The sequence below is a fragment of the Panthera leo genome, chromosome D1, assembly GCF_018350215.1.
Source record: "Panthera leo isolate Ple1 chromosome D1, P.leo_Ple1_pat1.1, whole genome shotgun sequence".
NCBI classification, from domain to species: Eukaryota; Metazoa; Chordata; class Mammalia; order Carnivora; family Felidae; genus Panthera; species Panthera leo.
Window position 1 is genome coordinate 97,724,060 of NC_056688.1, and position 26,455 is coordinate 97,750,514.

Sequence of the window (26,455 nt, forward strand, 5' to 3'; positions counted from 1 at the left end):
CTTTTATTTACAGAAAACACAGATAAAGCATTTCAATGTTCATTTAGCAAACTGATCCACTCTTTTTTTTTTTTCTTTTTGGCACAAAGAAATATCACTGATGGACCCCAAGATCAATCCGAAACCCCTAAGATTTATCAGCCGTCACTGGTCCAGGGGCAGCCACGAGACTCAGACAGACAGACAGACAGCATCGCCACAGACTGGAAAATAATAAACAAGGTCCACATTCACCTCACAGTAAAAACCTGCTCACCGACAGGCAAGGGCGGGCAGGAGGGGGCAGTTTCTCTGCTCCAAGGGGGGCAGCGGGCATTGGGGGCAGGCAGCAGGGTGGGGAGGGATTAGACACCATTCATAAGTTAGAGAGAGGTGGCCTTTTTTGTTTTTAACCTCTTACCTTGTGGAAGTAAGACAGTTCAAAAACTACCATACCCTGACCACTCGTCCGTTGGAGAAGCTTCCGAAGTTCTGTGGTTTGGGGCACGTATCTCTCCTCGTGGGCGCCCGTGTGTGTGTGTGTGTGTGTGTGTGTGTGTGTGCGCGCGCGTGCGCACGCGCGCACATGTGAATGTGTGAGTGTGGTGCTTGTAAACATTGTCACCATCCACGCAGAGACCCAGCATCCGTGTGTCTGAATGGGGCGGGGTGGGGGCTCACCCCACTTCACGTCCCCTCTGCCCCAGTGATTCCTGTCCAAGACATAGTGCAAATTTCAGAGACGAAAAGGGGGCAGAAGGAAGTGGAGGGTGGGCAGGGGACAGGAAGGACAGACACAAAGGCAGGGTGGGGGCGGGAGGGGGAAATAAGGCAACAGTTAGAAACGGTCCATTTTATCAAAACCGACACCACGTGCCCCTCACCCCCACCCACAGCGCCCTCGTCACGAGAAAGGGCGGAAGTCCCGCTCCTCCACCAGACTGATGGAGGGGTTCTTGAGCTCCTCCTCCGACGTGGCCATCTTGTAGCCCAGCTGCGCCAGCACCCGCTGGCAGGCGTTCTGGGCAAAGGCCACGATGTCGTAGGAGAGGCGGAAGCGCCACTTCTCGGCCGTGGCCGCCGAGTTTCGCACGGTGCCGTATTTGTGCTTGCCCAAGGTGGGGTCGCCCCGCGTGTTGTTCTGGATCCAGCGGGCCACGTGGCTGTCCAAGGGGATCCCCAGGAAGCCGTAGATCTCCTCGGTCTTCTTCATGGGGTTCCTGGCCAGGTCCTCGTAGCGCACCAACATGTACTTGCCCTTGAGCCACGCGGGCCGCGTGAGGCCGGTGGACACGGAGTTGGAGAAGTCCTCGCACACCGTGGTCAGCTGCGTCACGTCCAGGTTGTAGGGCTTCCTCCCGGTGCCGTACCAGAGGCGCCAGAGCCGGTACGTGTCGCGGAAGGTCTCGCTGCGGGAGGCCAGAATGCCACGCGGGTCCCGGACCAGCTGGATGACCTTGAGGTTCAACCGGGGGTCCTCAACCAGGGCCCGAAGGTCGTTGACCTCGGGCACCCGCACGGTCTTGATGGCCACGTGGCTGCGCTCCCGACAGGCCTCGGCGGCCACCGTCAAGTTCAGCACGCCGCACTTGCGCACGCAGTCCCCCTCCTCCAGCACCAGGTCGGCGGAGCCCGGCGGGTCGCACACGGGGCGAGAGCACAGCACCCTGCTGGCCCCGCGGCGGAAGATCCTGTCGGTGGTGTGGTTGACGGGCGGCGGCTTGATGTAGTTCTCCAGGAAGTAGAGGTCACAGTCATAGAGGCTCCTCAGGAGGTCGCGGCTGGCGCCCAGCATGACCCGCCGGTCCGCGGGGCTCTTGCCCTGGGTAAAGCGGGGGATGAGCGTGTTCTGCACGTGGTAGAGGGGCTCGAACAGGTAGAAGACGTCCAGGTGCTGGTTGAAGAGCTGGCCCACGAAGGAGGAGCCGCTGCGCGTGGTGGCCAGAATGAGGATGTGGGTCTTGCGGGAGAGGTTGTAGGCAAAGGTGGGGCCCTCCTCGCACAGCCGCTCGGCCAGCCCTGCCTCTGCCAGCCCCGGGCAGGTGTGGAAGGACTTGGCGGTGAAGGTGCGGATGGCCGTGTACTGGATGGCGATTGAGGCCAGGGCAAGGAGGAGGACAGCCTTCCAGGAACATTGCATGGCTGGGCACCTTCATGGGGCTGCTTCTCCACCATGCGGGGTCTGCGGGCAAAGGTGGGCAGCCCTCAGGAAGCAGCCAGGCGTGGGTGCCTCGCTGGGCCCCGGCCGGCGCCCTTAGAAGGGCTGGCCTCCGGAGGGGGGGCCCTGGCACCTACCTGATTCCCTCTGCCCCGTGCTCACACACACACCTAAGGGCTGAGCAGCTTCCAGGCTAGACTTTCCAAACTCTGGGGACTCCTGGGAGTTTCTGGGCACTGAACAAACGGACTCCCCACACCCCCGGGGTTTAACCTACAGAATGCTGCAGGGGACTCCCGCCGGGACCCTTGAGTTCCTTAGGGGGGCTCCGCGGTGCCAGAAGCTGACTTCCCCGGCTCACACACTCAGGAGCCCACCAGTCCCTGCCTCCAGCCATTCCCCTGCCACTGCCTGTCACCCCTGCCAGCACCTCCTGGGCCCGCCTGCATCTTCCACCCCCCCGTGAGCAGGCACCTGGTCCCCCCACGTGGGCATCTTTCCTCCAGCCCCTGCCCACCCCTAGTATCCACTCACCTCTGCCCCCTGGGCCCAGGAAAGGGGGACAAGTGTGTCAAGCCCACCTCCCCAACTTAGGGATGTAGGTGACCGGTTTACTCTAGCTGAGGACTCCTGGGATCCCCCGGGTTAGGAGAGCCAACTGGCCCAGAACAGGACAGTTCCAGGGCTGCTGAATAGCATCCCTTACCCAGACCCCAGCACACTCCAGGTTTGTTTCTGGCCACAGGGGCAAGGGAGGGGTCCGGGCAGAGGGCAGATGACCCCCACTGACAGCAGAGTGAACCGGCTCTTCCGGGCCCCCCATCCCAGCCAATCCTCAAGGGCCTCCGCCATTAGGCTCTCAGCCCTTCTGTCCACAGGGGGAGCTCAGAGGCCCCACTGTGACCCAGCAATGGCCCCAGAGAACCAGGCAGGACAGAGAGGAGAGGAAGGGGTGCAACAGAAGGGACACCTGAAGGAATGAGAAAGTGGGTGGGGTGGGGACAGGAGAGCAGGGAAAATGAAGGGGGTGTCACAGGTCTGGAGCGAGGTGCCAGCCTGAGCATCTGGAAGTCCCCCCCAAGAGAGGCTGGCTCAGCTCCCAGGCCCTGGGGGAGGGCTGGGGCCGCTCCAAGAGCGAATGCAGGGAGGGCTCCACCACTCACCAAAGAGGGGCTGCTCCGAGCTAGGGAGTCCACAGCTGCCGGGGCTCCTGGCCTAGCCGGCGGTCCCAGCCTGTGCAGATGCCCTGTGGCCAGCAGACTGCAGAGAGAGAGAGGTAGGGGAGGGGTTCTGAGGGGGGGGGGTTGATCTGTCAGCACCGCCCTTCTCACCCCTTCTGTCCTGTGTCCTGTGCCCCCACAGACTACCTTCCAAGGCCATGGGACAAGGGCTCTGGCTGCTCTCCCAGATCACTGACTCAGGCCTCCAAATATCCTAGAGCCATCTTTTATCTCCTAGATCTGGCCCTGAGTCCTGGGCCCTCCACCCACCTCCCCACCCCCTAGCCATCCTCTCCTAGCAAGTCACTGTCCCTCACACCACGACCCGATGGGCAGGCCTCCATCACCAGCTGACCAAGAGCTGGTGCCCCACATGGGGAACCACCCCAGGGAGGACCCCCAAACTCATCACCCAAGGCAGCTGCAAAGAAATCCACTGGCCACAAATACCCCGAGGCCTAGCTAGCTCTGTTCAGCTCTGGTGGCCAGACTGACCCACCAGACAGATGCCCGGCACCCGAGAATGGAACGGCGACAGAGTCAAAGCTGTCCCAGAGAATTAGGCCGGAGCACAGCCCCGGCTGGTTCTGCATTTTATTTATTTATTATTTTTTTAAATTTATTTTCTGAAGGAGAGAGAGAGAGAGAGCATGAGCGAGGGAGGAGCAGAGAGAGAGAGGGAGACACAGAATCTGAAGCAGGCTCCAGGCTCCGAGCTATCAGCACAGAGCCCGATGTGGAGCTCGAACTCACGAACCGTGAGATCACGACCTGAGCCGAAGTCGGACGCTTAACCGACGGAGCCAGCCAGGCGCCCCTGATTCTGCATTTTCAATCGACAGAACCACCTGACCCTTCAAAATCTGACTCGTTCAGTGACTCCCCAAGAGAGGTTTAGAGAAGTCAACAGGGCCGCCGGGGGGCTCACCTCAGACCTCCCGGTGGAAATGGCAGCTCTGTCTAGACAGCCCAGACGCCGAGGGCCGCACGGAAGGGACAGCCGGGGAGGGAGGTTCTTCTTCCAGCCACAGCGGAGAGGAGAGCGGCTACCTACAACTCAAAGCAGAAGTGGACCAGGGAGCATCCCTGACCTTGACGCTGCTCGCGGATTCTAAGTTAAAACGTCAACACCGTGGCGAGCGTTGTTTCGGTTAGCATCTTCGGAGTATTTCCTAAGTGCCAAGCCTTTGACCTGCATCCGCGCGTGTATTCCTCACAGGAACTTCCCGTGGAAGCCAATTCTTAGCTCCTTTTCACACTGGAGAAGGTTGAGGCACAGAGAGGTGGAGTCACCCCCCCTGAGCTCGCGTGCCTGGCTCAACGCACATCTAGCAGGTTCCCAAAGCCCTCGCTCTTTCCCTCTGAGGAGATTTGACCTTGTTCCTCCAGCTTCCGCGCACTTGGCCTTCAAACATGCATTCGATTAACGTCCCCAGCCCACTTGTGAATCGGCAAGAGAGAGACGGGGCATAAGAAGGGTACAGACGATCCGTAAGACTTACGGCATGTTCCTTCCCTTCGCCGTCTGGTCTTGTTGATCTACTGGCTCGTGGCTGAGGGGGTGAACTTGTGCCTTGTGAATATTCTGCCCACATCCCGCTATTTGGCATGACTCCTTTGGGGGAGGGGTTCGCGGATCCTCACGTCCCAAACCTGCCGTGCTGCCTGGCTCGGCCAACTCTGAACACCATGCGGTTCCTTACAGCCCCCTTTGGGAGGGCAGGGTCTTCACTCCCATTGTTTAGATGGAGAAACTCGGGCTCAAAGACTAAGCAAATGGGCATGGGAAATAAGGAGTAGCAAAGACTCGAATCCCCCTGTGTCAGACTCTTAAGCCACTGCTTTGAACCCTTTACCATCAGCTTAGCGGAGTAGAAACAGACCTAAAGAGTCTGGGTGCCTCAGGGAGGGGCACAGAAGCTGGGCTGAGGTGACAGTGAGCCATCTGAGGCTCTGGGGGTACTTAGTACGTACAGGGAATAGTACCGCGTCACCAGGTGGCAGTAAATAGGAGAAGAATACAGTCTAGATTCTTGCGAACCCCCAATGTGATCAGAGAAAAACCACACCCCTGACCACACCCCATCCCCCCACCCCCCGCCCGCCTCACTCCCGGAGGTAGAGAATGCTGACTCCATCAACAAGGTTGGGTGAGGTGCCCAGCAGAACTGCCTCTCTGCGTTAAATTAGATCCTCCTACAAAATGCAGGCCCACCCTGCCTGAGTGCCCCAAGACAAATGCCTTTAAAGAACAGGTAGGGAATACCATTAATAACAGTGCTCGTAATATTTTTTTGACGTCTTTTTTAAACTTATTTTTGAGAAAGAGAGTGTGTGCAAGCAGGGGAGGGGCAGAGAGGGGGGGGACAGGGAGAGAGGGGGACAGAGGATCTGAAGCAGCCTCCGTGCTGACAGCAGCGAGCCCGATGCGGGCCCCGAACTCACACATGGTGAGATCGTGACCCGAGCCAAAGTCAGAGGCTTGACCGACTGAGCCGCCCAGGCGCCCCTGCTCGGTACGAGTTTTAAGTTATTTAAGGGTCTGCAGTTGCAATGCCATTGCATTAGGTGGCCCTCCCTTTGCTCTTAACCCGTGAAGATCTGCCAGATATCCAGCATGGTCCGGGCTCTGTTCTAGGAATCACGGAGGGGAGAAAGCATGAAGGCAAGCACTTCCTGGGCATTCACGATGTTTATTCCAGGCGAATGCTCCTCACGCCTTCACGCCAACCCTGTGTGGTCGACGTTGCCATATCCCCATTTTACAGATCAGGAAGCGGGGGCTCTGCAAGGTTAAGTGACTTTCCCAAGCTTACACTCCGAGTAAGGAGCAAAGCCAGGATTCTAGCCCAGGCACTACTCCCTGGAGCCCACGCTCGAATCCTCCTCCCTGTCCCATGACATTAAACCCCTGGGGTCCCCACCGAGGCAGGAAACAGACGTCTTGAAGAGATTTCACTTAACTCTAAGATTCTGGCACCAGAAGGAGAGGTCACCCGTAGAGGGGACCATTTAGGTTTCTCCCCTCACAACTTCCCCCCCACTCCACCCCAGAGAAACTTAAGGCCAGGATTAGCAACTGCTACCTTGGCTAATAAATCAGAAGTAACTGAAACATCCCGACGCTACAAATCCCTAAGAAAGGGGGACTCAGTGTCGCAGGTATAGCACCAACAAGGGGAATGCGTTCAAAGTCCCAGCCCCAGGCCATTCCCCTGTCTCCCAGGAGGGCAAAGCTAGGGCATGGGAACAGGAAGATGAAGAAAGTCAGACCCTCCTAGAAAGGCCCCTGCTCTCCTGCCAGCCTGGCAGAACTGGGCTCAGGGCTGGCCAAGCTTCCTTGGTATGCTGGAGGCATCTGCCCTGGAAACCAGAGGCCCCAGGGCCAGGTCCCACTGTTCCCAGGGCAGCCCTGGCCACTGCAAGGAACTCTCCAACGCCCTTGTCCTCCAAGCCAGACCGTGAGCCCCACGGCCCCTCCCTGGGCTTTGAGCAGGGCCTTCCTCCACCCCTGGTTAGTCACAATCCAGACAAACCCTAGACACAGGAGCCCAGAATCTGTAACCTCTGTTGGAAGGCAGGGGAGTTGATGAACTCCCAGCAGGATTCAATGTCAGCCACCGTCAGATTAGGGCACAGATAAGGGCACACGGTGGAAGTGAAAAATGCGTCTACATCAGAGAACTGTAATCCAGAGCTCAGAGCTCAAGCCACGGAATCCCATCCATCTGGATTATCACGTAGCAGGTGTGTGGACCGGGATTCACTAGCTTTTTCTGGGCCTCAGTGTCCCTACCCATAAAGTGGGTATAGCCATAGTAGTGACTGTAAGAATCCAAGCATTGAGTCAATGCCAGGCGTAGAATAACGACCTCATGCCTGGGACACGGGCTCTGGCATGAGCCCCATTGGCGGCCAGGTTTCTTAATCTCTCTGGGCCTCTGTTTTCTCACCCAAAGAATGGGGACAATTGTAACAAGGCTGTTGTCAGGACTTATTGGTTAACACAGTGCCTGGCATAAAGTAAGCCCTCAATAAATAACGATACTCTTATCATGAAATGTCTTGTTTGCTTTTTGTCTCAGCTGAGCACCTCAGAACAGATCTCACTGATTCTGAGAGTGAGGTAGACGCTCTCCCTGACTGCGGTGTCCGGACCTCTGCCAGGCAGGCCTCTGCCCACGTGGCCCCTTCTTCCCTCCTCTCCTCGCCCAGCCTGAGAACTTTCTGCCGCGGAGCCGCCGCAGTGGCTTGCCTGCTGCCCTCTAGTGGCCACATCCTGTAGTGCAGCCTCTTAGCGCCGCGTCCTTGCTGTGTGTGTTCAGAACTCCTGGCCGGCTGCTGCCGCTTTATGGGAGGATTCAGCCCGCGGGAGGTGATGTTGCAGGGTGCAGTGAGGTGCGATGAGGACACCCCCACCTGAGCTGTGGCCTCTGCTCTGTGCATCCTCTCTTCCTCACCCTCACCCCAAGAGACAAGCAGCAACAAGCGTCCTCACCTCATCCAGAGGGCCTCTCATGCCTCTCTGGCAGGGGAAGGAACGCTGAACTTAATATCACAGGCGGGAACGGCCTCTGCTTTCCCTGGTTGGGAGACCTTGGACTTATCCCCTGGCCTCTCTGTGCCTCGATTCTTCCATAGATCCAGCGACTCTAAGGGCCTCCCAGCTCTGATCCTAGGAAGGCCTGGCGCTCCATTTTCAGAGTCAGGGCCACCCTGGCTGCAGGCAGAGGGATGCTCCTTTGGGAGCCGGAAAGCCCCAGTCATCTTCCAAGAGGATATCAGGGCTGGCAGCTGGGCCCCATCCCCCTCAACTTGGTCCACGGCAGCCCCAGCGGGGGCTAAGAGCCAAGGGGCTCTGCCCTCTGGTGAGTTCGCCCCCAGCCTCCTGCTCTGTGAAAATCCCATGCAACCCAGAGCTGTGGCATTTGCCTCTTCTGGGCCACAGGCCCCTTGGAGAGACACAGTCCCTCTTTCCACAAAGATTCCTTCGTATCCACAATTTTACACACACAAGCAGAAGGCTCCAGGACCCCCTAAAGCCCACCCATGGGCCCCTTAGAGGCTTCACCCCCTCTATGAGCAGCATTCTCCCCTGCCCCAGGATCTTCTTCCCAGCTGACCATACCAGAGAAGCCTCCACAGATATGTATATGGGGCTATCACCCAAGATAAAGAAGCTAGAGCCAGAAAACACATGTGCAACAGTATATACTACGGCTTGTTTGTAAAAAGGGGATGAGGTGGGGGGGGGGGGGGGGGGGAGGGTGTTTATACACATGCGTATACAACCACTGAAAGAATTCTCACTGAACTGGTAAACTGTAGATGCCCCTGCCGGAGGGACTAGGAGACCGGAGCGGAGGAAGGCAGTTCCACCTGAGTTTATTAACTTTCTGGGCTAGGGCGAAGCCACGCCAGGCAAGACCTGGAGGGGTGGGACACTGGTAACTCCCTGCACCCTCTGTTCTGCCCCCAGGGCACTGCCTGCCAGCTCCCCCCTCCCCCACTTCCAAGGCCACGGGGGGGGGGGGGGGGGGGGGGGGGAGGTGGTCAAAGTCACTACCTTTTGGCTCTGTTTGTTCAGGCAGGCCGCTAAGGGGAGCAGTCAGCTGGTGCTGCTGACACAGGGCAGGCGCTGACAAAGAGGGAGACCTCCAGGGGGACCCGGGGCTGCGGGGAGCAACCGAAGCCTGAGTTGGGGAAAGGACTCCCCTCCCAGCTTTTTCTTCCCGAAAACAGTTTGCAAAGCTCCGAGGAGATCGGGAGAGCAAAGAAGAAAGATCCTGAACGTCGTATTTCTGACCAGCCCTGGGAGCCAGGATGAAGGGGCCCAAGGCTCTGAGGCCCCAGGAACTGGAGCAAGGGGCCGGGGGAACTGGACAGGGAGGGAGGAGTTGGCACACAGACCTCTGGGAGAGCCTGCAGAAAGGAAGTGCTTAATCCCTGGGTCTGCGGTAGCCAGCGCTGACCCACCATCGATGTTTGTTTAGTTAAGACGAAAACATATAAAAGAGCAAGGTTGGTTTTTTTTTTTTTTCTTCCTTAAAAGAGTGAGGTGATGAAACGAGCAAGTGGAAAAACAAGGGTACAAACGAACGTCTGAAAGAACCAGAAGCCAGATTAGCATCCAAGAGCCAAGACACTTCTGGGCCGGCATGGGGATCAGGGCTACCCGGCAGCCAATGGGAAAAGGGAAATATTTCATTTCATGTTTCATAGGAGCCATGAGATGAAAATGAAAACATCTGCTCAAGAGATGCCTGACTACTCCTGACATTGACTCTCCTAGAGAACCCTGAGCATAGCCTGCCATTCTCAAGACCTCGTACCTGCTAAGCCTGAGGACAAGTTTCTTGGGGCTGTGTTCTAGAACATCCTTCAAGGGGAGCAGCATGCCAACCCATAATTCAGCCAGGGCAGCCTCCCAGGGGGAGGAGATTTCTTGGGGTCCAGAATCAGCCCCCGTGGTCTGGGTCAGCCCAAGGGAGATCGGAGGCAACAGCTCTTCTCTCGGCGGTCAGGCCTCCTCGAGTTGAAACACTGGGAGGCAATGGACCTTCTCCCCAGAATCTGCACCAACACAGACAGGGTGTTTGTACACAGTCCTTAGAGTCCCTGGGCCCCGTAGCTATCCACAGACCCCACAGGCAGAACCAGTGCATTGTCAGGCACCTTGACAATGTCAAGTTCTTGCAGCCAAGGTTCCAGAGTGAGTGCCCACCAACTTTCACCCTCAGCAGAGACACTCAGCTGCCTTTTATGAGCTCTCGTATCTCCGGAGCAGGTCACTCCAATGTCCGTACATAATGACACGGGGGGACACCCATCAGTGTCTCAAGCCTCCTCGAAAAGTTACCCACAGGAGCGCCTGGGTGGCTCAATCGGTTAAGCACCCGCCTCCTGATTTCGGCTCAGGTCATGAGCTCACGGTTCGAGATCGAGCCCTGTGTCGGGCTCTGTGCCGATAGCACAACCTGCTTGGGATTCTCTCTCTTTCTCCCTTTCTCTCTCTCTCTCCCGCCGCCCCCCCCCCCCCCCGCTCATGTTCTCTCTCTCTCTCTCTCATAATAAATAAACTTAAAAAAAAAAATAGCTATGAGAACCTGAGCAAGACACTTAACCTCTCTAGACCTCAGTTGTCCTCATCTACGAAATGGGAAAGACGGTCACAGAACCTTCCAAATAGTCGGGTTGTGAGACAGCAGGTTGAAAAATACCCAGAGCCTAGCACAGCCCGGGCACAGAGCAACTACTCACTCACTAAGTAAGAACCGTGAGTGTGATTTGCGGGGACGACTCAAACCTACAGGCCGGCTGTAATGGCCTGACAAATGTGGAAAGAAGTCCGAACAGATGCCACAGCCTCCCCCCCGAAGCTCCCACGGCCTGTGTGGTTGAAGACACTTGCTGTGGGGGCTGCAGAGACTGCTTCCCGGTCCTTCTGTGAGCCCGGCGGGTTGGCGGGGTCCTGGCCTGTCCTGAGGAAAGTTTTCTCCGGCGGTGGGGAGAGTGACTGACCTCCTGGCACAAGGCTCCAGTGTGCCCAGAGCTTCACGGGGGAAGGATGAGTCAGAAGGGCCCGGTTCCCTCAGGCCGGTCCTACCACAGCCCGGCCTGTGGTAGGCGGACCCTTCTGCCCCGACATTGGGCGGAAAGGCCCCGGTTTCCTGTCCCCCCCCCCACCCCTCCGCAACAGCCACAGGCAGAGAAGGAACAGTACCGAGGCCCCACCCCCTGGACACCGGGCTCTGGCCCATCCCCCCAGCTTCAAGGACGGGAAACGTCCAGCAGAGGCTAAAGCACCAGCAGCTGCTGCTGGAGGGGCTGGCAGGGGGCACCACCTGTCTCCAGATCGGGGAGTCTCCAGCCTGGACCCCGGCTGGCCCCTGAGGATGAGGGCTGGGCATGGGACAGGCTCCCCTGAGCCTCTGACACAGGATGGAGGGGACGCAGGAGCAGACACCCAGAGGTGACCCCAGCCCTGGCTCACATCAAGTGGGTGCTACAAACCATCCTTCCCACGTGAGGAGCAGCGAGGCACAGGCAAGTGAGGGCGTTCATCTAGGTGTGCGAAGCTGGTCTGTGCTGGGGTCAGGGTTCGAGCTCAGCTCTGAGGACCCTTACCACAAAACAGAAGGCCCCAGGCCTCGTCCGAGAGTAAGAGCATCACCCAGTACCTGGAGACTAGAGGGCAGGGGCAGGGAGTGCTGGGGCCAAGGTGGCCCCCAGGGACCCAGGCATTCACCCTGACCCAGACAGGGGCTCATCCAACACCTACTGACCATCTCTAAGGATCAGGTCCCTGGGGTGTCAGCTGGAGGGATGGGGCTGCCTATGGCCCTGCCTGCCTGATTCCCAAGCACAGCAAATAGGTCTGTGCCGTCTCGCCACTTCCTGGCGGGGGGGGGGGGGGGGGGGGGGGGCTCTCCCTCCCCAGACGAATAATGAAAGGATGATTATCAGGAAGACTGGAAGAGATGATGGGTGTGGACATGCCTGGTGCAGTGTGGCACCTGAGAGAGAGCAGGTGCCACAGACACTCTGGCTAGGCAAGGAGAGGGAGGTGTGAGTATGTCCTGGGCCCAAAAGCTCAGGACTGTCCAAATCCCGTGCAGCCAAGAGGACACCAAAGGCTGTCTTTATTACTACCTGGCCTGAGATGGTCTGGAATGGAACTTAGGGTTTGGGCTCCAGACCAGGATAAGGTCTCCCTGCTCCCTAATCCCAGCACTCACTACCAGCCCACAGTTGGTTACATGGACGCCCCTCCCCGGCCCCCACCAATGCCAGGATGCCGGTGTGGCTCGACCTGTCACCCTTCTGTCTCCTGGATGAGAAGTGTTAGAGAGAGCCACCCACTGGGAGCGTGAAATCGGATGAGTGTCTCTGCCCCCACATCGACAGGGGCCTCGACAAGCCACAATGGCTGCTCGCTGAGGGTCTACCGTTACGTTATGAGCCTTTCATGCACCACTTTATTTGACCCTCTCCCCAAGCTTGGGAGTCAGGACTACAGCCGGATCCACATCACCGTGACAGACAGAGGCTCACAGAGGTTGAGTGACTTGCTCCTACAGCTCAGAAGCGGCAGGATGGGGAACTGGATTCAGCCTTCAGGGCGCATGGTGTGTGAGGTCCTCACCTCTCCCGGGTTCTCCCTGAAGGCTTCCCCTCCTGCCCTCTCTGACCTCCTAAAACCCTGTCTGAACCAACCCACTTAGCTCTCCTGACCCTAGACTCACGCCAACACGGCAGAAGGCGAAACCCAGACCTTGGGCCCTGGACAGGCTTACCGTCCCTGAGCCCCAGGTACCCGGGGAGGGGAGCCCACACCCACCTCCCAGGGCAGGTGAGGGGCTTAAATGAGATCTTGTATTGTGTCTGGTTCCAGGCAATCACTCGATTAAAACGATACCTTCAGAACGTTGGCTTCAGACTTGTCTGCCTCCCTCGCCTCCCTCCCTCCCTCGTCTGCCTGCAGAATCCCCGAGGGAGAGCCCCAGGCCCTCTGTCAATCCCCACCCTCGGTGCCCAGCCGGGGGCCCGCAGCACGTGGCAAGGACTTGATGGGGCACTAAACAAGCCGCTGGCCCCCCCGCAGAGAGCCGGAGAAGGAGAGAGCTGTGCCCCGTTCCCCATCCCAGAGGAGGAGATGAGCTCTCCCTCCAATTCCCAGCTCACAGCCTTCCAGCTCTAATCAAGGAGCAAACACAAAGAGGGAATCTCTAAACATTTAGAAAACGCGGGAACTCTGTGCCCCACGTGGCACCATGGGGATTTATAAAGAACAAATCATGCCTGACAAACTTGATGGAATTACAAGACTGGTGGATGAAGGAAATGCAGGCAGGGTAATATATCTTGATTTTTAGCAAGGCATTTGATACAGCGCCGCGAGTAATCTTACAAAATTAATTCAAACAGACTTGGCCCTAAGCACTTGTCATGGGGCCGAAAGCAGGAGGGGGCAGGTCCCAAGGGTCCTGAGTGGAGGAGGCGACCCCAGGGGGAAGGGGTGGAGGGATGGGGTCTGGGAGTGGGGGCAGGGCTGCCCAGACCCAGCACTGGGTCAGATCTTATCTGACGTCTTCATTAATGATCCTGAGAGAGGGAGTAAACAGTCTGTTAATGAAATTTGCAGAGGATATTAAATTGGAAGGTGTTGTGAACACCAATGAGGACAGCAAAGTGGTCCAGAGAGACCTGGGTGGCGGGGGTGGGGGAAAACCTTGGCAGGAAACTGCGATTTTGGCGGGGGCTGGGGGCAGGGTGCTGGACCTGTGGGCTGGGCAGCATCTGGGGCTACCTGGAGAGCCAGGGAAGAGGGGAAGGCATCCCCGGGGCTGGTGTGGAGCTGGCAGTGATGAGATATGAGAGAGGGAGTGCCTTTAGGGAGCTTGGGGCTGAAGCCCACCTTACAGGAGGGAAGGAGGGGCTGTCTGCAGGCCAGGGAGAAGAGGGTGGCAACGGAGAGAAGGGCTGGCTGGTGAGGGAGACTCTGGCTGAGCCATCACTGGTGCCCAAAATGTCCCCGAGGCGCCGCTCTGACACTGCCGAGGCCGAGGCCGGTGCTGCAGGGTAAGGACAGGCCCCTCTCCCAGCCAGCTGGGCTCATCAGCTGGTGGCTCAGGCTGGAGCCCCTAGATGTCCAGACTTGGAGGGTGTGCTGGGAGCACTTCACCAATAGAAGATCTAACCTGGGGGCAGGAGGAGGAGGGCAGGGTCCGTTCTCTTTCTGGAGAGTTCCCGATCCCTCTTTCATCAGGAGGGAGAGGCCCCTCCAGGATCTGGAAAAGTTGCCCCACCCCGATCTCTTCTCACAGTCCTCGGAGCCTGGACCTGTCCTGTCCCTCTCCCTCTGGCCCAATCCCAAGGAGGCTGAGGCAGAAAGCTGCCCATCCATCTGGACTTGGGAGGATTTGTTCCCACAAGGCTCCTAGACAGGTGGGGTTTGAACAGGAGCCAGGGCTCCCTAGCACGGGGACGGGCCCTCAGCAATCTAAATAAATGCTTTGTGGGAGGAAGAAATGGATGGCTGGTTCCCAGCTGGGGCGGCTGGGGGAGGCTCTTCCAAAGCAAGAGGCCAGCCCTACCAGATGTCAAGATCACCTGCACAGAGGATAGACCCAGGTGACCACACAGGGGGTGCTCCTTCCCACCCCCAGAATTATTATTAATAGTTCCACTGGTTCCATTGCAAGTGCATTCCCTGTATTAACATATTTGACCTTCACGGCAACCCTGCTGATAGGTGCCCTTTTCTCCCCATTTCACAGAGGACGAAACAGAGGCACAGCGATGAGCCTTGGCACGGAGTCAGGAGGCCCAAGGGAGAAGGAGCAGTCGGCCAAGAGCCTCAAGGAAAGCTGAGCAGCTCCTGATGGGAGGACCGCAGGGGGTGGGGAGAGGCAGCCCCTCCTGTAGGGACCCTAGAGCCTCGCCCAGCCTCTCCCCACCCCCATCAAAGGGAGTTGGCCCAACTCCTGCCACACTTGTGGAGCCCGATTTTACTATATGTTTCCCTTCTCCCCCACCACCGCCGCGCTACACCGAGTCCTCAGAACAAGTCTGTTTCCATGGAAACCATACAGTGACTCAGGGCTTCGGGACCTTCTCTGAACCAGATTATGAATATCAAATGCTCCCTCCCCGCACCAATGCAGAGTGAGTTAGAAAAGTAAAGAGAGAGCCACGGTGGGCAAGGGAAGGAGACAGAGGTGTGGGCAAGGGGAACTCGGGGGGGTACAAGTCTGTTCCCCCACCCCCCCCACCCCCCCCACCCCCGCCCATGAGAGCCTGGCTCCTGGGCCCCTCTGCAGACTCAGTGGAGCACAGATGTGTACCTCTGTGCGTCTGCAGCCAGCACACATGCAGCCCCTACATCAGCAGCATGAGCACCACCCTTTCTCCGGAACTAGGATCCTGTGGGTGGGGGCAGGGAGGTAAGGGGGATCTGCATCGTTCCTACTCGGGCCCTGAATATGGCAGAGGGGGCTGAGAGGCCAGGAAGGAGGAAAGCTGTCTGCAAGAGGAGCTCGACTTCCAACGCCGAGGAGGAAACCTCTGGCCAAAAGCATTGTAATGTTTAGCAAAGAGGGAAATTTGGATTTTAGGGGGGGAAATGTGTTTCTGCTTTAAGATGAGGAGGCCGTGTTAAGTATATGTGCCCGGGGTGGCGGCGGCAGGGGGGGGGGGGCGGCGCATGACTATTCTTTCAAAGGCCCCAGCAGGGTTGGGGTGACCATTAGCAGAAACTTCCTCTCAAAAGCCCCCCACCCTGGCCTGGCTTAGGGCAGCTCACCTGCCCTAATGGAGACAGTATCCGGGAAATCAAAGTTTACAGAGCAGGCTCCTGGCCTCCCACAGGGGGCTGAGGCCCAAAGGCAAATCCGCCCCCTCCTTTCCCCAGCAGCTCCCTGAAGACCCAGGAGGGAGGGGGAAGAGAACAGGTTGGAGGCTTGATACCTCCCTGGTGAATCCAATGTGTGAGTCATGACGGTGAGAACACTTGGAAAAAGAAACAGGGTCATGGTGATGCCTTTGAGCGTCCCCGCTTGCTGAGGACTGGAGCCTGGGAACCGCCTGCCCAGGTAAGGTCTCTGCCTAAGGCAGCTGGCCCCGTCAATCGAAAGGGGTTGAGAAAGCCCTGAAGGCGGATACCTGGGACCTTAGTCCCCACCTGCTTGCCTCTCAATACCTACACTTTCCTTTGGCTTGCCAAAGCAACTACTTTCTCAACCAGAGTGCCTACTCCCCTGCCCCTAATCCTAGGTCCCTTCTCTGCTCTCTGCCCTATGAGCCATCCAAAAGATGCCAGGCTCAAGTCTGTCCTGCTTAGGACCAGTGTTTAAGTCCATCGGTGGGAAACGTGCACCAGAGGTGAGGTACCTAATCCTGGGAAATGGCAGGCTTGGGATGGGGGGAGGGGGCACCCTGTGGCATGGCAAATCAGGCCAAGGTGCCACCCTAGGATGATCCTCAGGTCTTACATTTTAACCCCTAGCTTCCCAGCCAGGGCCACTCTGGGCTGTTAACTGTGAAAACAAGCATTGGGTTCCTGGAGCCTGGGAGAGGCTGTGCCCGGGGTCCTACCCAGAGAAGAGCGAGAGGGTGGTTCTGCCTTCCCATGGGGGCGGGGGGGGGGGGGGGGGGTGGGGGGGTGGGGAGGGCTCTGCACCATCCGGCGGCCGGGGCCCTACGGGGACCCGGCTCATCACAGGGTGATCGGTGCGGGTTCGGAGCCAAGCCGGGGAGTGGGGGGGGGCTCAGGAAGCAGGGGGCAGCCCCCTGCCTCTGGATGCAGCTCTGGTTTGGAAAGTTGGTGCAGGCGTGGGACCTCGGGGTCTCGAGGCGTCTCAGCAGCCCGGAGCCGGGCAGGTTGTGGGACGGTAAACCCGGGGCAGCCCCCGAGTGCGCTCCGCAGCCGCGGGGAGCTGGGCGCCTCGGGGCCGCCGCGCGTCTCAAGTTTGCTGCCCTCCCCGAATGGGGGCGGGGAGGGCTGGGGTGGTCGCGGCGCTCGCCCGCCGGGAGCCCTTCCTGCGCCCAACGCGCTGCCGTCCTTCCCGCCGCTCCCCGCCCCCCGCCCCGGCCCGCACCGCCGGTAGCGACGGTCCTCGAGCGGAGGGGCGTCTCCCACCGCGCCCGCGCCCCTCCCGCTGCTGCGGCGAGGGTCCGCTCCCGCCCGCCCGGGGCCCGCCGCGCCCGGCCGATACCTGGTGGGGGGGCGCACCGGGAGCCGCTGCAGCGCCCAGCGCCGGCTCCATCCTCGGGTCTGGAGTCAGGCTCGCCGGGGGCCGGCGGGCGGCGGCGGCGGCGGCAGCGGCGGCGGCATCCTCCGCCTTCCGCGCCCTCCTCCTCGGCCTCCCTCCTCCCTCCTCTTCCACCGCCTCCGCGCGCCCCTCACGGGCCCCTCTGCATGGCCTGGGGGCGCGAGCCCGGGGCGGCCCGGCCAGCGCAGAGCGTTCTCCCGGGCAGGGGCGCGGGACCGGGGACGGGGTCGCGAGGGCCCGAGGAGCGCCGGGCCAGGGGCCGGGACCCGGCGCGCCGCAGCCCCGGGCGCCGGAGGAGAGCAGCAGCCGCAGGCGCCGGAGCCTCGCGGAGCGCCCGCCCGCCCGCCCGCCTCTCGAGCGGAGCCGGGAGCAGCGGCGGCGGCGGCGGCTATAGCGCCGAGCGAGCGGCGGGCGCTGCGGTCCGGGCTCCACCCCCCCGAAGCCGCCCGCCCCTCGGCGGCCGCCCGCCCCCTTCTCCTCCCCACCCCGCCAGCGCGCGCCCTCCCGCTCCCCGCGCCGCCCCGCGCTGCCCCAGCCTCCGGCGCCCCGGACGCCCCCTCCGCCGGCCGGCTCGCGTGCCAGCCCCCACCCACTCCCCTGGAGGGAGCCACACCCACACCCCGGGGTTGAGGGGGTCAGCGAGGGCGCAGACTGCCCACTGGCACCTCTTCCCATACCCTCCCGGCCCTCCCACCGAGGGCGCGCTCATCGAGGGCCTTCATCCGGAGTGCCGCCCGCCCCCCCAAGAAGTCTGCCGGAGCCGCCTGGCCCCGAGCCCACATGTCCTCTACCCCTTCCCCGGCCAGCGCAAAGGAGGGACTCCAGAACCCAGAACGGGAGCCAACCACCTTTAGGGGCCAGTACCCCCAACACACCCCTAGCCCATTGCCCCCCATCTTTACTTCTCAGATGTGGAAACGAATCATTTGCCCTGTTCCAGTTGTGTCTCTTGGGCAGGGGGGAGGGCTCCCCTAGGTGGATTTGCTGGGGACCGTCTCCAGGCCAGTCCCACCCCCTTCCCACCAGCCTACCACTGGCACTCCTAGGTGGCAACGTGAAGCCACTGCCGCCCATCGGGAGGGGAGATCTGCCCTCACGGCCAGAGCTGCAGGCCAAGCACCTCAGTCGTTCTTTGCACAAATATTGACGGAGCATCTCCCGCAAGCCAGGCCTACGTGGGCACCAGGGACTCACTGGTGACAAGACAAACGGACCCCTGGCCTCTCCGAGTGGAATGGAGCAGCACCGTAAGCAGGCAGAGTACCACGTGATCAGCGGCCCCTGGGCGGAGGAGGACCGCAGAGAATCCCTGCTCCGCCGCCACGGCCACCGGGTCTGACGGTGCCAGGGCAGGTCACCACCGAGGCCTGTTTCCTTATCTGCAGAGGGTAGGTGGTTGCGGTGCCCGAACTCCTGCTGCTCCTCAGCTCTGACCAAACAATTATCTTCTCAGGCCAGGAAAAGCAGTCAGCTTCCACCTGCACCCATATCTGAACCTCCGGTTTCGGCCCTAGCCTCCCCATCACTCCTGGCCCCAGAGCCCATGGAGGACTTGTAAGCTTCAGGTACCCTGAGAAAGGCTTTGGGCCTGTCTTCATCCCTAAGTCAGAGATACTGGTCCTCACTTCTCCGGGCTGCTGTGAAACACCAGATGGTAAAATGCATGTAAATGCACTCAGCACAGGGGCTGCTGGCACATCGTAAGTGCTTAATAATTGCACCGTGTTGTTACTGGTATTGGCAGGTTGGTGTTCGGGGTAGCCATCACTCCCTCATCCAGAGGATAATGTGGGTCCTGTACTTCTCCGGGGGACTCAGGACTCAGACCATCAAGAAACTCTCTCCACCCAGCACCAGATGGTAGGAGGGCCCCTCCCCCGCCCCACCCCGGGGCCTCACCAGACCAAATGGTCACTTATCTTGGATACAACTGCAAATTCTTCATTGTAAACTCCCCTGCCCCGCCTCGAACCTGGCAGCGGATCCCCATCAAGCCAGGGTGGGACCCGGTGTGGTCCGAGATCACCTCTAAGTGGGTTTTCCCACCCTGCCTCTGCCCTGCCTGCCCTCCACCCACGGCAGCCAGGGCAGCACCAATCCTCCGTGGTGATTGCAAGGTGACCAGATCCGTTTCCCAGCCTGCCCCCCACGGAGTGGCAGTGCTGGGGGATGCCTGACAAGAGTGCTGACCTTCTAGAAGCAAGGACTTCGTGTTTCAGAATCCCATTTGTCCCTCCGTAGAAAACCAACCTCTAACACCCCGGAGCTGAGCCATCAGAACCTTCCCTTTCACCCAGAGCTAATCCCTCCCCAAGACTTCGGCCTGACAAGAATAGTCAGGGTTTAGAGAACACCTTCTCTATCTCACACTTCCAGATCCAGTGCCTCATTTTTCAAATTCTGGTGTATTTTGGGTAGAAAGGAGGGAAATGTACATCTGGCCTACGTGAAAAGATCGGTGTGGTTGTAATGTAAAGATGGAGTGGAATTTGAATTTGGTTTTTTTTGAAGAATATTTAAGCTCTAAAAATAGACATAGGTCTTGGTCCCAGGACCACCAGGATTCTGTTTCCAGTTTCTCGAAATGTCCCAGCTGATAACAAGCATGAGCACTGTTTCATGAGCACCTACTGTGTGCCCTGTACTGTGGCGAGTGCAGTAGGGGGAAAAGAAGAGGGTGAAAACTAAAGCAGAGGCCTTTGCTCAGGGAATTTGGATCCCACACAGTGAAGTGGGGAAAGAGCCATTGCCGCAAATGAGATCAAGTACAAAATGGGTAGCCTTGAAAGCCGGAGGAGGATGAAGCCTTGGAGAGTTGTTCAGGGAGGGCTTCCTGGAGGAGGTGGCAGTCAAACCGAGGCTTGAGGGATGGATAGGGTGTAAAAAGGCAAAGACCAGGGGAGCCTGTGAGAAGCAGCCGCCACCGCCAAATTGGGCTGATTTGTGTGATAATAGGAAGGTTAATATTAACGACTAATGTTTGAGGTCTTACCTCTGTGCCAGGCACTGTGCTGTTTGCTTTGGGTAGATTGTTTTGTCTCACCTGCAAAACAACCCTATGAAAGGGGTGTTCCCAGTCCCGTTTTACAGATAAGGAAACTGAGGGCCAAAGAGCTTAAGCAGCTCGCCCCGGGGCCGCAGAGCTGAACAGCAATGCAGCCAACACTTGAGCGAGCAGTTCTGGCTAGGCACACTAACCGCTCTGCTGTGCCACATTCCGTGAGTCTGGCTGGTGGGGGTGCCTGCAGGGAAGAGCAGGAGGTCTAGTGGGCCAGGGAGGAGGCCCTTCAGAAGCCCCCAGATTGGGGGGGTGGGGAATGGTTTCTGAAATAGAGCCCCCAGACCCTCCTGGAGGACTCTAATAAGAAGCATGCCCTTTCCTCTCCCCAGCGTGTGGGCCCCTGGGGTGTTTGGAAATTGGTTAAGGGATTTGGGGGCTCAAGATTCCAGTTTTTTAATATCGCTTGCCTGTCCATCCAGTGGCAGTCTGGGCCACCCACCTTGTGATTTCAGTCTGTTCTGGGAGATTGATGGCCCGGGCTTTGATTTAAGACGTACCGCTGTGGTCCTCAATTTCCCCCGTCTCACCAGTGACTCTGACAAGGCAGCGAGCTCAGAGAGGATGGCTCCTGGCTCTTCCCCGGACAGCAGGCCTGGGACCCCACAGCACCTGTAGAGAAAGTTCTGACGAGAAGATTAGGGCAGAGGTAGACGGGGCCCAGTGGACCCGTCCTCTGCAGCCTTGGTTTCCCCTACAGATCACGTGGAAACCCTCCTGCTGAGGAGGCCCATTCAAGAGACAGGGGGAGGAGCCCTCCGAGGCAAGCGTACCCAACCCCTCATTTCATAGATGAGCAAACTGAGACTCAGAGAAGTGGAGAGACTCCCCCAAGGCCACACAGGAAATGAGCTGCGCCTTCGGTTGGGTCTCCCCACTTTTCAAGAAAAAGGCCTCTTATCCCCCACTGTTGCCGTGTTCTGGATGAATCCCTCTTCTGGATAAATCAAGGGACCTGGACTTCTTTGTGGTTGAAATGAAACAAATATTTGAGGACCTTACCTCAGGCCAGATGCTGGACTGGTCCCTCAGCTACATATGACCCATTTCTTCCTCATAAGATCCCCGTGGGTCACTGAGCCCAGATGTTGCCAGGCCTTACCAGCTCCTGGATGCAAAAGAACACCTTATTGTGGCAAAACCTCAAAATTCCTGCTCTTGCCTTTTCCTGCCCAATCAAGTCCTTAGCCGAAGCCCCTAGGAAAAGCCACCACCCCCGCTGGCCTCCCCTCCCAGGGTTTCTGTAAATCCCTCAAAAGGATGTCGTGTTGCTCCCAGACCAGCCTACCTGCTGCAGTCACCACTGACCTGTTTGCCTGCTCTCGCTCTAGAACTTGCCAGGGGCCAGAAAGAATGCCCCACCCCCTGCCATACCTCCCTGACGATAACCCTGGAGGGGAAGCTAATGTCCAGGCCAGCGGGTGACTCCTGATGCACCCCCAGCCCCAGACGTTGGGCTGTCAGAGGCTGGGAAAGCAGCGTCTTCCCAACACAGGGGCCCTCGGTCCCCAGGGCCCTGACGCATATCTGCTTGGGCCTCAGGACCTCCCAACAGAGACGCTGTCCTGCTGGTGTCCCACTCACCACTGGCCTTGAATGCAGGCCGAGGGGCCGGGGAAGAGGGCACCGTTCCCTCCTTACTCCTTCTCTTCTTGGAAATGCTCCCAGCAGACAGTCCCTTTCCTTCTCCAGTTACAGAACAAAATGCCCCAAGTAAATTAGAGGATGTCAACAAATCTTGGTGGAGGGGAGGAAACAGGGAAACGAAGTGATTTACTTCTGATAAGTAGCCAAAAGCCACAAAACACCTGCTGCCCAGACCACCCTCGCCTGCCCAGGGCTCCGGGCCTTCTGGGCCTGGCAGGTGGGAGGCAGGAGTGGTCTGTGTTGGTCCTCGGCCAGTTCCCCCAGGCTTCGTCGTCCTTCCTCTGGCTTCATGTGGTCCAGCCCAGGTCTTGCCAAGGCCAGTCTCATCCAAGTCTCCCAAAGTTTCCTGGAGGAAGGAGAGGTCAGAGAAGGCCAGATGTCCATTTCCTGCTGAGGGAGGAGCCTGTCCCAGCTGCCCTCTGAGGAAGAAGAGGTCCAGCATAGATGTTGACCTTTCCCTAAGCCACTCTGCTGGCCATTGCCACGCTCAACCCTGGAGGCCCAGGCTGGGGGAGACTCAGGTGGTGCTTTCGAGATCCCGCGCTTGCCCCGGTGCTTCCCAGAGCCTGCTTGCTGGGGGAGCAGAGACATGGCCACAGGGCCCGTGTTCATCTGCAAACTTCCGCCTCAGGCTCCCCACCCAAGGGCACCCCACCCAAGACACTCGGCCACAGAACTACGAGGAGACGGACAGACAGACCAAAAGCAAACAAGGCCTAAGGAGGGCTACGGACCCTGTGTCTGATCTAAAAATAGGGCACAGGGAATATCTCACAGGCCCTGGGGCTAGGAAGGTGGTGGGAGTCGGGGGCGGGTTGAACAGGATCATGGGCTGCAATTAAAACTCCCATCCTGGGTAATTCCCAGGCCTCTCTTGGGCTGTTTCCATGGCAAGGGAGGCTGGCCCAGAAAAGACAGGATCTTGGCAGGGTTGGGCTCCCTCCTCTGCTCCTGCCCGCAGAAGCCTCAGCCTCTGGATCAGACGGTTCAGACGAGGGTGCGTGGTCCAGCTGAGACCTGGCAAGGCACAGGTAGAGGCCCAAGCCCTGTGAGGCAGGTGTCTGGGCCCAGGAAACAACTGATGGTATGTGCTGGGACTTTGGGAGACCACCAGGAACCTGGCCCAGACTCTAGGGACGAGGGCTGCCTAGAACATACCCAGGAACTCCAGTGTGGTCTCTTAACTGAGACAGGAAGAAATCAAGCCCCAAGGAAGCCTGGATCCTTGTCTGGTGAACCCTTGCCCCCACCCTCCAGGTCCCCCACCCCCACCCCGCTCCCTCACTTGCCTCCAGGCCAGCCCCTCCCTGTTCTGCCTCATAACCCTCACCTGCCCTCTTCCTGCAGCCCCCATTACCTCTTCCTTATGGGGGTTCCCTTCATGTTGGCCCCCAAGGCAACCCCTTCCCCAACCCTAGCTGGTGCTGAGAAAGTAGGAAGCCCTTCTGGCACATTCCCTGCAGGCAGATGGTGATAAGCAGAGAGAGAGTGGGCCCTACGTTGGATCTCACAGGTGGGCATTAACAGGCATAAGGTCAAAAGATAGATGCCAAGACTGTCCCTAAGCCAAGACTGCCACCTCTGTGGAATCTAGGAGAAGCCCAGCAGGTAGGTGTACAGATTCATCTTTCACACCAGCACACAGAAGTCCTACACCGGGAAGTCTGGTTCAAAGGCAGCCACAAGTCCTGCCTCCTGGACCAGTTCTTGGGGTGTGAGCCACCTGGCAGGGGAGGCCTGCCTCTAGGTGGTTCCCTATGGGCCAGTTCATCCCCCAGACCCTCAGGATGCCCACATTCATGCTCACCAAGAAGGGAAAAAGGGCAAGTGAGCATTCAATGTCCACTTCCCTTTTCTCACCTTGTCCCCATCCCTCATCTGCCCCCACCTCATGGAGCCAAGGTGCCAGCTCAGAATGTACATCGGCAGGTGCCCCAGGCGCTGGCATTCCAGAGCCAGGAGGCCAAGCAGAGAATGGGAGGCATCCTCTAGGCTCCCCCTGACCGCGGTAGATCAAACTGAGGTTCTTTCCCTCCTCCCTCTGGCAAAGGAGGGGAAGTGGGTGTCCTGCCAGGTGTGGTCAGCCCTTGGTCAGGGCCCATGGGCACCTCCCACTGGACAGCCCAGCCCTGGTCAGTGCCGTACCGGCTGGCTCTGGGAACTCAGACCTGGAACAATGGAGCCATTCACATAGCCTGGACTTTGCACAATGACCCTCTTGGTCTGTTTCTGTGGCTAGACGATGTGTGAGTGTGTGAGTGAGTGAGTGAGTGAGTGAGTGTATGTGTGTGTGTGTGTGAGAGAGAGAGAGAATCCGAAGGTAACTGGAGAGCCCATGCAGAGTTGACAGAAAGAATCCCTACCTGACATCCTTCCTTTGTTGGACAATTACCCTGTGCCAGGCAAGTTCCAACATCGAGCCCATTTTAAAGATAAGGAAACTGGGGTGAGTTGAGAAGTTAGAAGTCAGAATAATGGGGACTTCTTGGGGGGAGGTACTGACTGAGAAGGGGCCCAAGGGAACTGTCAGGACAACGGAAAGTACTCTGGGTGGTGATCACACGGGTGTAGACGTATGCAAACATGCGTTGTGCTGTGTCCGCTGAAGATTTGTGCAGTTTGCTGTATGTAAATTACATTTCATTTTTTTAAATGGAAGTACATCCATAGAATGGAATATTACCCACTGTAACTAAAGACTAAGGAAGCTCTTTGTATACCAATATAGATTGCCAAGATACGCCGTTGAATGAAAAATTGCAAAGGGCAAAACAATGTTTCCCAGATAGTACGCAAGCATGTTTTAAAACGCTCTCTATACATATCCATTTGTGTGTGTTTAGATCATCTCTGGAGACACACAGAAACCACGGCTGCCCCTGGGAAGAGGAGTCACACTGCTGGACACATAGGCTGGAGGAAGACCTTTCGCAATAAACCCTTTTCTTACCCCTCGGGAGTGCATTACTTACTCAAAAAGCGAGAGAAATTAAGTGGCATAAGAGCGCCAGAGTTGCTGATTATGTCCGTTGCTTCGGTGCATTTAATTCCAAAGTCAAACGGCCCTGTCTCCGGCCTGTCTCCACTCCTCCAACTCTGCCAGACTGCAGCCGGCTGTGGCTGCCCAGCTGGGGAAAGTTCATGGCTGGGCTCCACCATGGACTGTGCAAAACCCGCTGTGGCCTGAGAGTCAGGAGGCTGGCCCCACTGGGCTGCAGAGTGGCAGCTGACATCACAGAGGCCAGCTCCCCGCTGGCCCCTGAACGAGGTTGGGTGCTGTAGGCCTGCCCTCCAGCTGAGGGCTCCTGTCCAGACCCCCACCCGGCCCTGTCTCCTCCCTCTGCTGTCGCTGCCTCGTATGCTCCACTCCACGGCGTCTCCAGGGAAACCCAGGAAGGCCCCTGCCCAAGGAGGCCCACAGGTGCACCCGGGTCATCTGCCCAACTTGGCCGCAGGAGGGCAGCGACAGGCAGCCCTCTGTGAAGTGCAAGGCTGTGGCTCACTGCCGCCGATCAGTGCCGGCTCCAAAAGTGCCTGGGTTCAAAACCCAGCTCTGCCATTTCCTGGACGTGGGACCTCAGGCAAGTCATTTCATCGCTCTGTGTTTCAGTTTCCTCATCTTCGAAATGGAACACGATGAGGCGTCCTGGCCGTCAGGATGATTGTGGGGGGAATGAGGTGCGGAGGCGCTGAAGCCCTGAGCCTGGGGCAACAGGAGAACTGCTCACCACCACTGAGTGGCATCATCCAGGCATAGCCATATAAAAAGCTATCAAGTGCCTCCCAGAAGGGGGTGACCCAGAGGGAGGATGTCAAGGGGCTTGGAAAACTGGTTTCCAGATCTCAGTGCCGAGAGGTAGGAAGGCTCACGGGGCGCTGGGGCCACCTTCAGGTCTCCAAGGGTCACCACAAGGAAGAAAAGGCAGGACAGGTGTCAGTGTGGTGTCTCAGCAGTGTCACCCACCTGATTTTCCCTGTCTTACCTGATCCTTTGCACTCCGGGTTTTCGGGCGCTGCTCACCCTCCCCACCCCCCCACCGCATTAAACCCCTGAGGCTGGGACGGACCTGGGCAGGTCTAGACCGAAAGCTCAGTGGCTTTGGGAGAGTCACTGGATCTCTGAACCCCATCTTTCCTATCTGTAAAGGATCACACAGGTGTCCTGCCTCCCTCGCTCCTGGATCTAATCCCTGTAAGAGGTGGAGTTCGTTGCCCACTGCAGCCTTCACTGGGCAGCATTAAGGACCGGTCACCTCCACGTCCCTTGTCCAGGGTGTATGCCAGGCGCAGGGGAGGCAGCCACAGGCAGGGGGCAGCCCTGCCCTGAACGAGCTCCCCTAAACGACGGGGACAAGCCAGAAAGTGACAGACCAGGCCACATGGTGATCAAAAGTGGAACACGGAGGAAAGAGGTTCATTCTGCTAAGAAAAGGGGTCCCCAAGTTCCCTGGCGCAGGTCTGCTCTCAGTGTCAAATCAGTGGCTTATGTCATCTCCGGGAGCCACAAGAGGAGGCAGGATGGAGGGCCAAATAGTAACACCTCTGTTTTATAAGTAAGCACCCCACGACTCCAAGAGGGAGCTCATCACAGAGATGGGTGCCCAGAGCCCCCACTCCCAGG

At 58.5% G+C, this 26,455-nt stretch overlaps 1 protein-coding gene across 5 annotated transcripts; it reads right to left on the bottom strand.

Annotated features, from left to right (window-relative positions):
- On the bottom strand, nucleotides 1-26,455 carry CHST1 (carbohydrate sulfotransferase 1). Of its 5 annotated transcripts, none has more exons than XM_042906158.1 (8): nucleotides 24,807-26,455; nucleotides 22,610-22,851; nucleotides 21,965-22,180; nucleotides 21,190-21,295; nucleotides 20,630-20,799; nucleotides 4,286-4,407; nucleotides 3,301-3,427; nucleotides 1-2,161 (listed from the first exon to the last, which is right to left on the bottom strand). In XM_042906158.1, exon 8 carries the CDS (start codon nucleotides 2,117-2,119, stop codon nucleotides 884-886), a length of 1,236 nt encoding a protein of 411 aa, XP_042762092.1. In that variant the 5' UTR covers nucleotides 2,120-2,161; nucleotides 3,301-3,427; nucleotides 4,286-4,407; nucleotides 20,630-20,799; nucleotides 21,190-21,295; nucleotides 21,965-22,180; nucleotides 22,610-22,851; nucleotides 24,807-26,455; the 3' UTR covers nucleotides 1-883. The 5 variants fall into 5 exon arrangements, with proteins under 5 accessions (XP_042762092.1, XP_042762089.1, XP_042762091.1 ...); XM_042906155.1 differs by having other exon boundaries at nucleotides 21,772-22,180; XM_042906157.1 differs by having other exon boundaries at nucleotides 20,630-20,813; nucleotides 21,772-22,180.